Source organism: Rattus norvegicus, chromosome 6 (genome assembly GCF_021556685.1).
Source record: "Rattus norvegicus strain SHRSP/BbbUtx chromosome 6, alternate assembly SHRSP_T2T, whole genome shotgun sequence".
NCBI lineage: Eukaryota > Metazoa > Chordata > Mammalia > Rodentia > Muridae > Rattus > Rattus norvegicus.
Genome location: NC_141539.1, coordinates 109,433,167 through 109,447,831, shown reverse-complemented (window position 1 = coordinate 109,447,831; position 14,665 = coordinate 109,433,167). Strand labels below are relative to the sequence as shown.

The 14,665-nt window shown below is 43.9% G+C and overlaps 1 protein-coding gene across 7 annotated transcripts in view; it reads right to left on the bottom strand.

Annotated features, from left to right (window-relative positions):
• Nucleotides 1–14,665, bottom strand: part of Psen1 (presenilin 1) — a 52,045-nt gene that overhangs the window by 19,110 nt on the left and 18,270 nt on the right. For all 7 annotated transcript variants that reach the window (XR_015621697.1, XR_015621696.1, NM_019163.4 and 4 more), the window contains 2 exons: nt 6,049–6,302; nt 3,988–4,129 (listed from right to left, as the gene is read on the bottom strand). Coding sequence is in view for 5 of the 7 variants with exons in the window: in NM_019163.4 (NP_062036.2) it covers nt 3,988–4,129; nt 6,049–6,302 (396 nt within the window). In the remaining 2 variants the exon portion in view is untranslated. The remainder of the gene's footprint in view (nt 1–3,987; nt 4,130–6,048; nt 6,303–14,665) is intronic.

The window sequence follows — 14,665 nt, the reverse complement described above, 5'->3', positions numbered from 1 at the left end:
TATAATCATCCTCGCTCCCCCTTTCAGAGGATTGTTTTGACTTCATACCGGCCACCCCCAGAACCTTTCTAGACATTAATCTTTTTTTTTTTTTCTCTTTCTTTTTTTCGGAGCTGGGGACCGAACCCAGGGCCTTGTGTTTGCTAGGCAAGCGCTCTACCACTGAGCTAAATCCCCAACCCCGACATTAATCTTAATACTTGAATACAAGCTCAACTACGGTTCAAAGTGACAAAGAAAAGGAGAAATTCTTAGAAGCCCTCTTTTCCCTAAAAAGCGATTTGAAAGGAAAGTGGAGAGGAGGTCAAGTGACTGACGGTCACGGGCAGTTTCTGGCCTGTGCTGACAGCTCGCCACAGCTCACGTGCATGCAAAGTGACTGTAAAAAACTCCCCAAAGATATAAACTCAAATGACTGGAAATCACTCACTCAAGGTACAAATCACCACGAGTAAAAGTCAACAGTATTATTCTTCCCCAAAACTTCAGATAGTTTAAGTGTAAGACAGTAAAGTAATAAAAAAAATTAAATATGGACAAAAAGACTACATCCAAAATGATCTAACATCTTTAAAACAGATAAATATAAATTCTACAAATTGAAAATATAACTATTAGATTTTTAAGTAAATGTATTAACAAGCCACATAAACTGGAAAGAACCTGAAAATATACCATTAAGTTAGGAAAGGGGGTTATGCAAGAGGGCATTAAAACTGTGTGGGGAGGGTGGGGGCCAGCGATTGGGATATAAAGTGAATTAAATAACTAAGTAAATAACTAAGGTTTTATAAAAAGCTACAAAGCAGACCTACTGAAGATAAGGGGTGAGGATATGTGTTTGTAGATATCAAAGCAGAATTAATAAATCAACCAACAAACCATGGGTCCAATGAGCAATGATTTCTAGACTGAAAGCACTGAATCAAAGTTGTATTCAGGATAGCAAGATGGCTTAGCTGGTGAAGGCATTTGCTGCCAGGTATGACGACTGAGTCAGATCCTCCAGGATGGCGTTTATTCTCCTCTGGCCTGAGATAATCCCTTTAAAAGGTGGGTACTATCAACCACAAAAGAAGTCAAAGGACACATATCTGAGAGAACAGAAACTCACAGGATTCTTGAGGGCCGTTCCACAACGACATATAAAGGAGCAAACAACTGCTTGGGTGGAGACTCTGATGGCCCAAGTACAGAAAGAAAGGTATCTGGGGGGCAGCCCACAGCTGTGCAGGGAGCTCCAGGGTGGCAGCTTTTGGGATCATCACCTGTGTTGGAGTGGCCTTTTCAGTGACAGCTGCTTTCAAATCATGCCTGCTCCTTGTAAGCAACCTCTCAGTATCCCCAGTAAAAACTCACTAGTTCACTAGTTGGACATTGGCCTGTTACTTTGGTATGGCATGCGTTCCCTTTCTGGGGTGAGCAGATGTGTGTGTTGCAGGAAAAGTCTGTCACACAACATGGAAGGAAAGAAATGACTCCTGCAAACTGACCGTGGACTTCTACACATGAGCCAATGGCACATACATGTTCATATATATATCTGCACATAAATGTACATATAGACATACATATATACAGTTAATTTTAAAAAATTTAAAGTTATATCTGAGGGTACAAAATTAAGCCTGAGAATAAATGGTTTTGTTTTAAAGTTTTATTTTTACCTTATGTGTATTCATGGTTTCCCTGTGTGTGTATTTGTGTACAGTAAGTACATTTGTGCCTGGCGTCCCAGAAGCCAAAAGAGGTTGTTAGATCCCCTGGGAACAGAGCCAAGATGTGGGAGTAGGAAACTGAATTCATCAGTTTCATGTCCTCTGCAAGAGCAGCCAGAGCTCCTCCTGATAAACCATTTCTCCAGCCCTAAATATGGTTCTTTAAGAAACAAAGGAGGGGAAAGATTCCAAAGCCTGGGACTGGGTTTGTGAGCCCGAGGGGAAACTGCAAGGAGGAAGGAACAAAGGCCAGAGAGCACATTAACAAGCCAATGACAAGAAGGTTCAGAAAAACTAAGTTCTAAAAAGGCAGCAGATAAAATTAGGGAAACAATGTCAGGCTGGATAAACACTTTCCTAAGGGAGAGAAAGAGAAGGCACAGTTTTTACAAATTGAGGATGAGGTTTGAGAGGATTTTACATAATGGCTGTAAGTTAATGAAGGTCAAATTCTGGACTCAAATTCCCAAACAGATTCATTAGCTTCTGACCCCGTGACCTATAGCAACTGTGACCCTGGCCGTTGCCTCAGGAGGGTGTGCACACACACTGCTTGTGAGATGTTAAAGGAAATAAGGCATGCTCACATAGTCCATACACTTGGCTTACTGTCATTAACAGATCAGTGCATGAAAACTGAAAGCAGACTAAGAAACTTCCCAAGATTAGTAGGAAAAAACTCAGGAAATTCAATGCTGAGTCCACAGCTCTATACATAATACACAGGTAATTTTAAAAAAGAAAAGCAGGAAATATGGAAATGTGGGAGAAAAAACATGGGAGAAGGCAGAATTCCACCCATAATAAAATCTGAAAAGGAGGCAAAAAACCAAGCCTAACCCCATAATCAGCCGAACTCCAGAATGTGTCCACTAAGGCCAAAAAAGGAACTGGGAGGTAAACACTGGCATGCAGACAAACACAGGCAGCAGGGAGAACACATATTTCCCATGTGGTGGTGGCACAGATCTTTAAAAGAGGAGACAGAGGCAGGTGGATCATTTGAGTTTGAGGCTAGCGTGGTCTACAGGGTGAGTTTGAGGCCAGCCAGGGCTACACAGAGAAACCCTGTCTCAAAACAAACCAAGCAAAGTAAACAAAATCCCACAATAAAATCTAGGAGGAAATAACATAGACTGCAATACAGAGAGTTAACATTTACTCTTCCTGTTACTAAGGTCGATCTAAGATTCCATGACTTGTATTCCTTTGTTGATTTTCTCAGGTTTGAGTATGAAGCATGTACTGGGTAGCTGAGATCCAGGAGGCAGTCACTTAGAGAGAGAGAGAGAGAGAGAGAGAGAGAGAGAGAGAGAGAGAGAGAGAGAGAGAGAGAGAGGGGGGGGGGGGGGGGAAGGAAGAAGGGAAGAGGCTGGGAGGTTGGCCCTGCCTCTTTGCTGCAAGCTTTCTCTGTGCCCAGTGGCTAAGGCAAGAGGCACTGCTGCTCAGAAATGACGCTGGCAGTTCCCCAGTGAGGTGGCCCGTCACTAGTGATTTCAGAAGCAGCATTTGAGGGAGGCTTTACGAGCCACTTAAATCCTCTAGCACTATTTGTTAATGACGATATACACAAAAGTCTTTGTAATGCCACAGGCACATTATAAATCAAAATACTGAAAACACATGTGAAAACACATAAACACACCCGTTTCCCATGTATGTCTTCTGGTGCTTTCAACATGCTCCAGAATGAAAGGAAAGATAAAGTAGACCCAAAACACAAGACTCTTTTTTCTGGGGGCTGGAGAGATGGCTCTGCGGTTAAGAGCGCTGACTGCTCCTCCAGAGGTCCTGAGTTCAATTCCCAGCAACCACATGATGGCTCACAACCATCTGTAATGAGATCTGGTGCCCTCTTCTGGTGTGTGTGAAGACAGCAACAGTGTACTCATATATATAAAATAAATAAATATTTAAAAGAAAACAAAACTCTTTCTTCTTTGCTAGACCAAGTAAAGACTATAATAAGGCGAGAAGGCTGTGAAGTGGCTCGGAATGTGAAGCCTGCCAGCTTGAAGACTCGATGTCTAGAACCCAAGCAAAGACGGAAGGAGAGAACCCCTTCCACCAAGTTGTTGCATCAACTGCACATGTACACTCTGGCAAGCACAGGCTTGCATACACACATTCATATTCTCTCTCTCATTCTCTCTCTCTCTCTCTCTCTCTCTCTCTCTCTCTCTCTCTCTCTCTCTCTCTCATCTCACACACAAAATAACAACAACCAATAAGCAGGTCGAGGCAGACAACAGTGCTGCCTGGCACTCACCTTGTAGCACCTGTACTTATACAGGACCACCAGGAGGATGGTCATAACGACGATGACACTGATCATGATGGCGGCATTCAAGATCGAGTGCAGGGCTCTCTGGCCTACAGTCTCGGTGTCTTCTGTGAATGGGGTATAGATTCTAAAGAGGGAAAAAAACCACAAGAGTGTTAATGCATATGTCAAACCACATACTCCTTCAAAACTGGAATTAATTGTGAGGGTTCTGGTTTTACTGAGTCATTCAGAATGTACCTTTTGGAGCTCATCAGTAAACTAGAAGTTTTTTATTTGGTTGGTTAGTTTTTGAGACAGAATCTAATAAGTAACCCCAAGCTAGCTTGGAACTTACCATGTAGCCCAGGCTGTACTTGAATATGTGCTCTCCCTGCCTTTGCATTCCAAGTGTGGAGATTATAGGTCTGTACCACCCTAGCTCTAGGTAATAATTTTTTAAAATGTAGACATATATACTTTTATTTAAAGTGCGTGTTTGTGTGTGTGTGCGCGCGCGCGCGCGCGTGTGTGTGTGTGTGTGTGCGTGCATGCGTGTGCATGTGAGTGCACTGTGTGCATGCGTACAGATGTCCAAGAAGGACAGACACCCAAATCTTGGAGCTGGAATTAAAAGTAGTTATGGGCTGTATGATGTGGGTGCTGTGAACCACTCAGTACGTCTGCAAGAATGGTGCACCCTCTTAACTGCTGAGCCATTTCCAACCCTCTCGCTACTAATTTTTAACTTAAGAAAAATAGCTATCCTCTGAAATAACTTCTTCAGAGTAAAAGAAAATAAGACTGTGAAAATACGAACTCACACTAGGCACTGGCTCCATCTAGTGGATGCTTTGCACTGAAATGATGATCTCACCCAAGGTTTTCTCCACAGCTTACTAAAATCTGTTAAATAACCAGGTTCTGCCACATTAACTCCAAGGCTGAACAACAGTTACTAGAGAGAGGTGGCAGGGTTTGAACACAGGTTTTCTATCTGTAGGGTGACTATAACTGGGGTTATCTTCTTGTTTTCATTTACATAAAAATACCTTAATTCCAGGTGCCAAGGCTTCCAGTGTAATGACCTTACTTCTGCCCTTATAGCAGCTGTGGCCATGAGACTGTGTAATGGCCAAGGAACTTTGAACAAGCCACAGAGGCAGTTCCTGCAGGGAGTGCCCTGGGCTACGTGATGCCTATGTCCCCTTCTCAACTCCCTCCTGCTGGTGAACGAAAGCTCAGGCTGGATCTTAAAGAAACCTAGGACAGAAGCTGAAGAGAGAAGCCACATGCTTCATAAATAAAAAACCGGTGTACCAATCTGGACTGCCTATCCCTGCACTGCTCTGAGGGAGGAAGAAAGAAAGGTGTGTCATCTGCGTTTCTATAACAGAGTCATAAACTGGGTATGGTGGCACACATCGGTAATTCTAGCACTCAGGAGGCTGAGGCAGGATCAAAAATTTGAGACTAGCCAAGACTACAAGTGAATTCCAGACTAGCCTGAGAAGCAGGGAAAACAGGCTGCTATGAGAAATACTAGCAAGGATCTAGTACCGATAGATGAAGATAGCGGTCTTTAAAGATTTAGCATATAAGCCACGATGAGGACAACAGGAGTGCTGCTTTCAGACTGTCTGTGTAGCTCAGGCTGGGCTGGAATAAATATTTGCATACAGCAGAAGATGAACTTGAGTTCCTGATTGTCCCTTCTCCACTGCCAAGTGCTTTGACAGGCATATGCCACCGTCCTTTTGTGTCTCAAACACCACATGGTGGGTCCCACACCCATGGTTCCTAAACCTCTAAACTTCTGTGAGCCATTTGCCAAGTGCTAGGATTTCAGGCCCTGCCACCCTGCCTGCTGGCTCAACAGTAAGAATTCGAAAGGTTAGAACTAAAACAACAACAAAAACAAAACATCAAATCATCAATCCCTGCCATCCCCATTGCCTCTGACCATCAGAAAAGTTGAGAGTTCACAGGCACAGAGATCTTCGAGAGGATAACAACATGCTAAGGGGGAGAGCACACCGGCCTAGAGAATGAAACACTTATACATACAGCTGCCCATCCTTCCGGGTGTAGAAGCTGACTGACTTGATGGTGGCCACCACAACGACCATGCAGAGGGTCACAGGAACAAAGAGCATGATGACGTGCTTGGCTCCATATTTCAATGTCAGCTCTTCGTCTTCCTCCTCATCTTGCTCTATCACCTGCCTGGTAAAGTTACTCTGGGGTCGGCCATTAGATATCGACTCAGGGTTGTCAAGTCTCTGTCTGTCATGATGCTGCTGCCGTTCTTGATTGTCATTCTAAAAGCAGGAGAAATGCACTCAGTAAACCAGCCTCTCAGCACACGGATTCTGTAAGAAGTACACCTGGGATTCATGGTAATGGCAACATCAATACTGAAATTCTAAAAATGTGAAGCAAGAAAAAGCCACCTAACAGCCAGTTCTAATACTAGATTATTATTTGCTGCTATGGCCCACCCTGTTACCTGGGTTCTGGCTCACTTCACCCTCCTCCTATTCTCCTCCTAAGACACTCATGCTCCTCTTTGGATGCTTGGCTTAAATACTATATTTAGAATGACTGAAAATCAAAGGATATGTATTCATAGTCCCTGTTTCATGGGAATAGTGTCTTTTTCCTCCATATATTTCTTTTTTTTTTTTTTTTTGGAGCTGAGGACCGAAGCCAGGGCCTTGCACTTGCTAGGCAAGCGCTCTACCACTGAGCTAAATCCCCAATCCCCCTCCATATATTTCTATGCACCACACATACACCTGGTGTCCACAGAGTCCAGAAGTGGGCAATGGATCCCCTGGAACTGGAGTTAAAGATGGCTGTAAGCTGCCATGTGGGTACTGCGAACTGAATGTCGGTCCTTTGGAAGAGCAAGTGCTCTTAACCAGCCACAGAGCCAACTCTCCAGCCCTCAAATTTTCTTTATGCAGCTTCAAACTTAAGTAATCTCATCTTTTCAAATTCATGAAGTAGTCCCTATCTGATTATTATTGTTGTTGCTGTTGTTTGATTTTTTCCAGACAAGGTTTCTCACGTAGCCGGAGCTTTCCTGGCAATAGTCTCACTCTGCAAAACAGACTGGCCTCAAACTCAGAGATCCACCTTCCTCTGCCTCCCAAGTGCTGGGATTCTTTATTAATAATACTTTAGAATACATATAGTGATGTTCAAGATATTCCTCCATATTCTTTCTCACAACACCATGTAAGACTACAACCATTTTTTTTTTTTTTTGGTTCTTTTTTTTCGGAGCTGGGGACCGAACCCAGGGCCTTGCGCTTCCTAGGTAAGCGCTCTACCACTGAGCTAAATCCCCAGCCCCGACTACAACCATTTTTAAAAATTGCTTAGTTTAAAAAAAATTCCCAGCCAGGCATGATGGCACGCAGCTTTAATCCTGTCACTTGGGAGCTTAAAGTCAGCCTCTTCTGTAGTGAGTTCCAGGCTAGCCAGAACTACATAGAGTAATCCTAACTCCAAAACAAACAAGCACTCTCCTGAACACACAGGGGCCTTAAATTATCCCCATGTTCCCTGTCCTCATCTTCCTGCCCTCACTAAGCCTGATAAAGAACATAAATGCTAGATGGACAGACTGAATGAATTTACAGTCTTTTCTAAGAGCCCATTTTCCTTGGTTAAACCCAGGTCTCATCATGTTAATAGTCATCCTTTGTGAATTTCACACCATGCACCTTAACCCCACTCATGTCCCTGCCTCCCCATATTTGCTCTCCAACCTTTCAAACTCCCTGGCAGAAGAAAACAAAACAAAAACTCTCCCCACGGAAGCTGCAGTGTCCCCACAGTACACCCTTTTGCCCACAGAGCTTTACTTGCAAATGTTCATTGCAGTGAGTCACTGCTCTGGTTCGAGGCCTCTGGCTTGCTATCAACACTGGACACTCACTACTGGATGCTCATTGGAAGTCATCTTGGACATCCTGTTGTCACCCTGTGTCATGAAGGTCCTACAGCTTTGGCTCTGCAGACTGACCCCTTCGTGTGCTCCCATAGCTCCCACATGAGGTGTAATGCTCATTCTCATTGTGCTTAGCTTTCTGCCCTGTCTGTCCGTTTGTTTGTGTATGGTACTATAAACTGAACCCAGGGCCTCACACATGCTCAGCAAGAGCTTTGCCATTACCAAGCTGGGTCTCAATACCTAGCTTTATTTTATTTGTGTGTGTGTGTGTGTGTGTGTGTGTGTGTGTGTGTGTGTGTGTGTGTGTACAGATACTTGGGTCATCATGCGTGAAGGTATGTGACCCTATCCAATGATCCATCTCGTTGGCCCCTGGCTTTTTCTTATTTTTTATTTATTTTGGTAATTTTTTGTTCATTTGTTAAAGATTAAATTTTTCCAAAGGTAAAATAAGTAAAAAGAACAGTAACAGAGCTGGTGAGATGGCTCAGAGGGTAAAGACATTGACAAACCTGACAATCGGTTCCCTGAAACCACATGATGGAAAGCCAACTTGCAGTGCTAACAGTCACGGTCAGTAGCTAACACTGGACTGAGCTAAGCTCTTTCAGGAAGATGACTGAAAACGAGCTACCTTCAAATCTCAGTTCCAACTACACAGTGTGACCATGACTGTGGAGTCTTACTACCATTCATTAAAAACATACGCCATGGGCAAATGGCTCAGCAAATAACAGTGCCCGCCACCCTGCAGTACAAGCCTGACAACCCATATAAAGGTGGGAAGAGAAAGGCTCCACAACACTGTCCTCTGCCCTTCACACACACACACACACACACACACACACACACACACACACACACACACACACACACACCCCTCCATAATGTAGCATAACACTATTCCCATGAAACAGGGACTATGAATACATATCCTTTGTTTTTCAGTCACTCTCTTGCCATTCCTTCACAGGAATGTGAAGAAATAGACACAGCTATTCACAGAGGGTGTGAACCCAGACAGCCTGCCTCCACAAAAACGTTCTCCTTAATCTGGCATTTCTGAAACAGTACGGGAACCTGGAAGACTCAGGGCGGGCTCAGGGTCTCTTGAATGTCATTTGCAACATATTCATCTTTGGGGGTGAAAGTGTTCCCCACAGGCTTAAATGTTTGAACACTCAGTCCCCAATTGATGATGCTGTTGGGAGGATTAAGAGGTGTGGTCTTGCTGGAAATAAGTCAATAGGGGCAGGCTTTGTGATTTCAAAAGCCTCTCCAGTCCCAGGGCTTGGTGTGGTATGTGTGTGTGTGTGTGTGTGTGTGTGTGTGTGTGTGTGTCTGTCTGTCTGTCTGTCTGTGTCTCTCTTACTCTCTGCTCCAGCCACTCTGCCTGTCTGCTGCCATGCTTCTCTGATATGATGATGATGAGACTCCAATGCCCCTGGACGCATGAACCCAATAAAGCCCTTCTTCCATAATTTGCCTTGGTCATGGTGTTTTATCACAGCAACAGAAACGTACCTAAGGCACCGTCCTGTCCCACAAGTAATCAGGGACTTCTATGTACCCCAGACACTCTGCAGTAACAATACCCTAATCAGTAAGCTGTGGACTCTGAGCTGGGTGTGGCAGGGCACACCTGCAATCCTCGGACTCAGGAAGCTGAGGCAAGAAAAATACAAGTTTGAAGGCAAAGTGGTAAGCCCTGGTCTCAGAATAAAATTTTAAAAAGGGAGTGTAGCTCAGTGGTAAAACATTACCTACCATGAGCAAGGCCTTGGGTTCAAACCCCAGTCCCACAGAAAGGGCGGTGGCTCTAGACATTCTGCTCTTTTAAAAAGTTCCTTTTAGAGACAGGTTATAAAAAACTTAATTTGTCCTATCAAGGACTTGAGACTTTATCCCGTGAGCAATACACACACACACACACACACACACACACACACACACACACACACACACACTCTCACACTCTCACACTCTCTCTCTCTCCCTCCTTCCTTCTCTCCTCTCCCTCTTTCTCTCTCTTTCTCCCACCCCAGAGATAAACTAGGCTTCTATTTTTCCAGAGAAGGAAGTGATCAAGTCATCAGTTACAACTGTGGCATCTGTGTTTAGCAATACAATTCTAACTAAACATGGGTTAATATTCACATGAATTAAAATAGGTGTGACTTTCTTGACATCACAGCCCTGGCATCTGTCTGTATGAATAGTTAATTAGGCCAAGATAGATCCAGCACTCACTCCTACACTGGATATTCTGGTTTGTAAAGAGCATAGCCCCACCCTGCCCTGTCCCAAACTGAAAATGGTCTAGGAGAGCATGGTATACTTAACAGTGAATGGTTTTCTCTCACACAGGTCCCACACACTCTCTCTTTCTCTTAGCCCTTAGTCTTTGTTTTCAACTTTTAGAAGGTACAACTTATTTTAAAGGTTAAATGGTTTTAAAGTAAGAAAGTATGAAAAAGTACACCCTGTTTCTCGTTTTCTTCTTTGAGTTTAGGGTCTTATAAGACCCGCTTCTGAGTGCTGCTGACCTGAGCGGAACCCAGAGCCCCTCAGTGCTGCTGACCTGAGCGGAACCCAGAGCCCCCTCTGCACACAAGGCTGTGCTTTGCTTCTGTACTCAGAAAGAGGTTCTTACTCACCAGGTCAAAGACATCTTTTCTTTATTCCAACTTGAGACAGAGTCTGCTACTCTTGTCCTCTAAGTTAGTCCTGGACTTAGGACCAATTCTCTGTCTCAACATCTGAAGGAGCTGGAACTATAGGTCCCGTGTCTCTGTACCTGTCTCTTCATGTTTCTATTTCTTAGTTTTCTAGCCACCTACACAGCCACTGTATAAATGCACTGTACTTATTTGCCTGACCCCTAACAGTGGAATTCTAATTCGCTTCCAATCTTTTGCCTTATAAACAACACTGCAAGGAAGGCTTCCCTAGTCACTTAGCAGCACACACTTAACCAACACATTCTACTACATCTGCCAACCTGCCCTCATTTCTGAGATTGTGCCAGCTTAGAGTTCAGTCAGTGTAGGAAACTGCTGATTTCACCACGCCCTTGCCAAGTCATGGGAGCAAATGTCTGGATTTCTTACCAATCTGGTAGGTGAGATACAAGGTCTCAATGTACTTTTTAATTTTTACTGAACACTTAGTGCTCTTGCATAGGATCCAGGTTTAGTTCCCAGAACTTACATAGTAGTTCAAAACTGTCTATAAACTCCAGTTCCAGGAGATCCAACACTGTCTTCTGACCTCCTACATGAATGTGGTAAACATTTACTTTCACAGGAACACACACACACACACACACACACACACACTTACAAAAATAAACTATATTCCTGACTTTTGCCATTCCCCTGTTACATAAATTTGTTTCAGTTTTTAAATACTGATTACTACATTTTTTTTACAGTGTGGGGGGGATGGGGGTGCGACTGAATGTCAGCCATTTGAACACAGGGCACTGGGAGCCAGGAATAAAGCGGTGAAGCTAGAGAGACAAGGTCCTGGACTCCTGAACTACTCTGAGGCTAGGGACACAAATAAGCACAATTACTACAGTCTGGAACCATTCTGCAAAGAATAAACAGGTAGTAAGGAAAAATCTGGGATGTAATTACTTTTGGGCAGTATGGCAAAGACACCAGAAAGCCAACCCAGGTGGGTAGAAAGAGTTAAGGGCCCACTGAACAGTAAAGCTATGAATTCAGTACCTCAGGGTCTTCTAAACCGAGTACCTGCCAAGAAGACTCTGGCCTGCTCAGATCCTAGGAGGTATCTGTAAGTCCTTGGAGTATCCTATTAGGACTGTTTGTAGAGGCCTTGGGACACACTGGCAACCTAGACTGTGATCCATGTGGAGGACAGAGTCAGCTTGGTCCCTCAAGGGGGCAGACAACTAAGGCCAACCATGCTTGTATGGACCATTAACAGTAAAAGCCTGGGCCTTGAGGCCCAAGCCTGTTTTCCTGGTTGAAAATAGTGCAAGTGTGTTGTCACATGCTGTGGCCAGGAGATTAAGCACTGTCTGCGTAAATCCCCTGGAATCTCAGGCAGGTGCCCTTCTATTTCCAGTGATAATCTGTACTCTTTCACTGCAGTCAGCTGTAACAGCAAACACTATAGTTTTCCTGAGGTCTATGAGACTTTGCAGTGAATGAATTACAAAACCAAAGGTAGTCTAGGGACTCCTGCCCCAAATGTCTTACCCTTGAAATTGCAAAATGGTGCTACGAGGTATTAAAGAACAAAGGCAAAACAAACAGGGCTAACACCAACAAGAAAGGGCATCAAAGGAACTAACAGCAGAGAACAGGTAATCTACAAATGCAAGGAACTCTCAGCAAATTCTACTTTCGGAACAAAGCTTTCTCACACTGCTAGGATGCTAGCCACCAACAAAAAACACCCCATAAAAGACAGGCTGGGCGTAGCTCAGTCTACAGTGCTTGCCTAGGTAGAGACAGAGCTCTAGAAAATGAAACAGGAAATGACAAGGAGTGGTGTCGGGAAGAAACTATGACCTTCGTACTTTGTTATCTGGGAAATAATGATACAACCATTAAGGAAAGCAACGCGTGATTCCTAAGGTGGGTGGGGGTAGCCATGGTGGCACAGCCCTGTAATCCCAGCACTCAGGACATTGAAGCAGGAGGATATTAAGTTTAAAGCAAACCAAGACTCTCTCAAAATAATGAAAAATAGCATATGATCTAGCGATCCTACTCTGAGTATATTTACTAAATTACTAAATTGCAAAGAGGATCTCAAAGAGATATATGCAAAGTCATTTTCACAGAATAGTAGGGATGTGTCACTGGTACAAGAACTAACTGACCAGCAAGACAGAGCCGAGCCTAGATCTGTGAACCGGTGTGCCAGGGCGCAAAGACACTCGACTGCAAACAACCACAGTCTTCTTCAAACCTAATCCTGATCAGAACGTTCATATGCAGAGAAACGACCTCTGACCCTTACTGTGTTACACATACAAAATCAACTTAAGATAGACCACAGACCTAAATGAAGGCTGTCTCTGAGTCTGGGCTGTTTAGGCTTGCCTCAAGTGATGCTCTTGCCTCAGCTTCCCAAATGAGAAGTTGGGACTACAGTGTGTTTCATGATACCCAATAACAGATAAATTGTAAAGCATAAAACTATAAAGAAAAAAAACATTTGGAAAGAAACTTAAAAAACTTGCTACAGGATAAGATTTCATAGATAATATCACAAAAAAAACCCCCCACATTTTCGAAAGAAAAAATGACAAAAAGGACTCCATCGATATTCAAAACTGATGTGCAAGGTATATGTACTATGGTTTACATAAGGAGTTTTCACAGTTTGAAGAGGGGCAACAAACTGCACTAGAGAAGGCTCCATCAGTGTGATAAACAAAAGCATTCAACACCATTGCTCGTTGGAGGTATGCACATTAGAGCCACAAGGAGATGCTAGGACATACATTCTACAAGGTCTGTAAAGCTCAGGGCTGATGCTGAGGGCTGACAAGTAAGGACTGATTCGACTTTCATACAGCGCTCTAAGAGCACAGTTACGCAGCCGGTTTGGAAAACTGGGAGTATCCTGAGAAGCTAAAACAACCTGCAGTACTGGGTTACGTTCTACTCTTAGGCATTTACCCAAAATGAACGTGTACATGGCCGTTTAAGGTTTTGTAACTGAATTCCGCAGTGCCTTACTTGTAATGTCATATTGGAAACCCCCCAATACTGAAACAAGGAACTGGCCAAAGAACAATGGCCAGCACACAGTGGGCTCCCAGTCAGGAGTGAAAAGGAAGAGACTACTGACCCATCAACTCAAGGCAACCATGCCAAATGAAAGGAGGCAGACAGGAAAGTCCGCAGGGCTCTATTTAGTTTTGATTGTGAGCCTAGCCTTGAACAGCTGAGCCATCTCTCCAGCCAGCATGATTCTATTTATATAAACTTTCTGGAAGAGCAACAGCAGAGGGAGGTAACAGAAAAACCTGAGAGTGGTTGCTAGGGGTGCGGAAAGGCATGAGGACAGCACACAGGGAACATGGGCAACTTGGGGGTAATGAGGTCTGTTCTCTCTACTCCGAAATCTGATGAGTACTTATTCGTGTTATAAGTCATCACATTGAGCCAGAGGGATGGTGCACACCTTTAATCCCAGTGCTTGGGAGGCAGAGGCAGGTGAGTCTCTGTGAGTCTAAGGCCAGCCTGATCTACAGAGGAAGTTTCAGGACAGGTAGGGCTATACAGAGAAACCTTTTTTTGAAAAAATTAAAAAAAAAAAAAAAGGCCATCACAGTGAGTACTCTATGTGTAGTTATGGCGATTAGCCCACAATGATGCCTTCTTAAAGACTGCCGGTGAGGTCCAGTAGCACATGCTTATACTTCCTGGCTGAAGCAGGTATATCTTGAAACTGAGGTCAGTCTGGGCTATTCGCCAAGGGCTGATAAACTAAACTGGGCACAGCAGCAGTCAACTCTAACTCCAGCACTTGAGAAACCAAAGCACAAGAACTCTGAGTCCAGTCTAAGCTACACAGGAGAATGGACTCTCTTTTAAAATAAATGAAAGAATGTCTAAGCATCTTTTTTTTTTGTTCTTTTTTTCAGAGCTGGGGACCGAACCCAGGGCCTTGCGCTTCCTAGGCAAGCGCTCTACCACTGAGCTAAATCCCCAACCCCCTAAGCATCTTTTA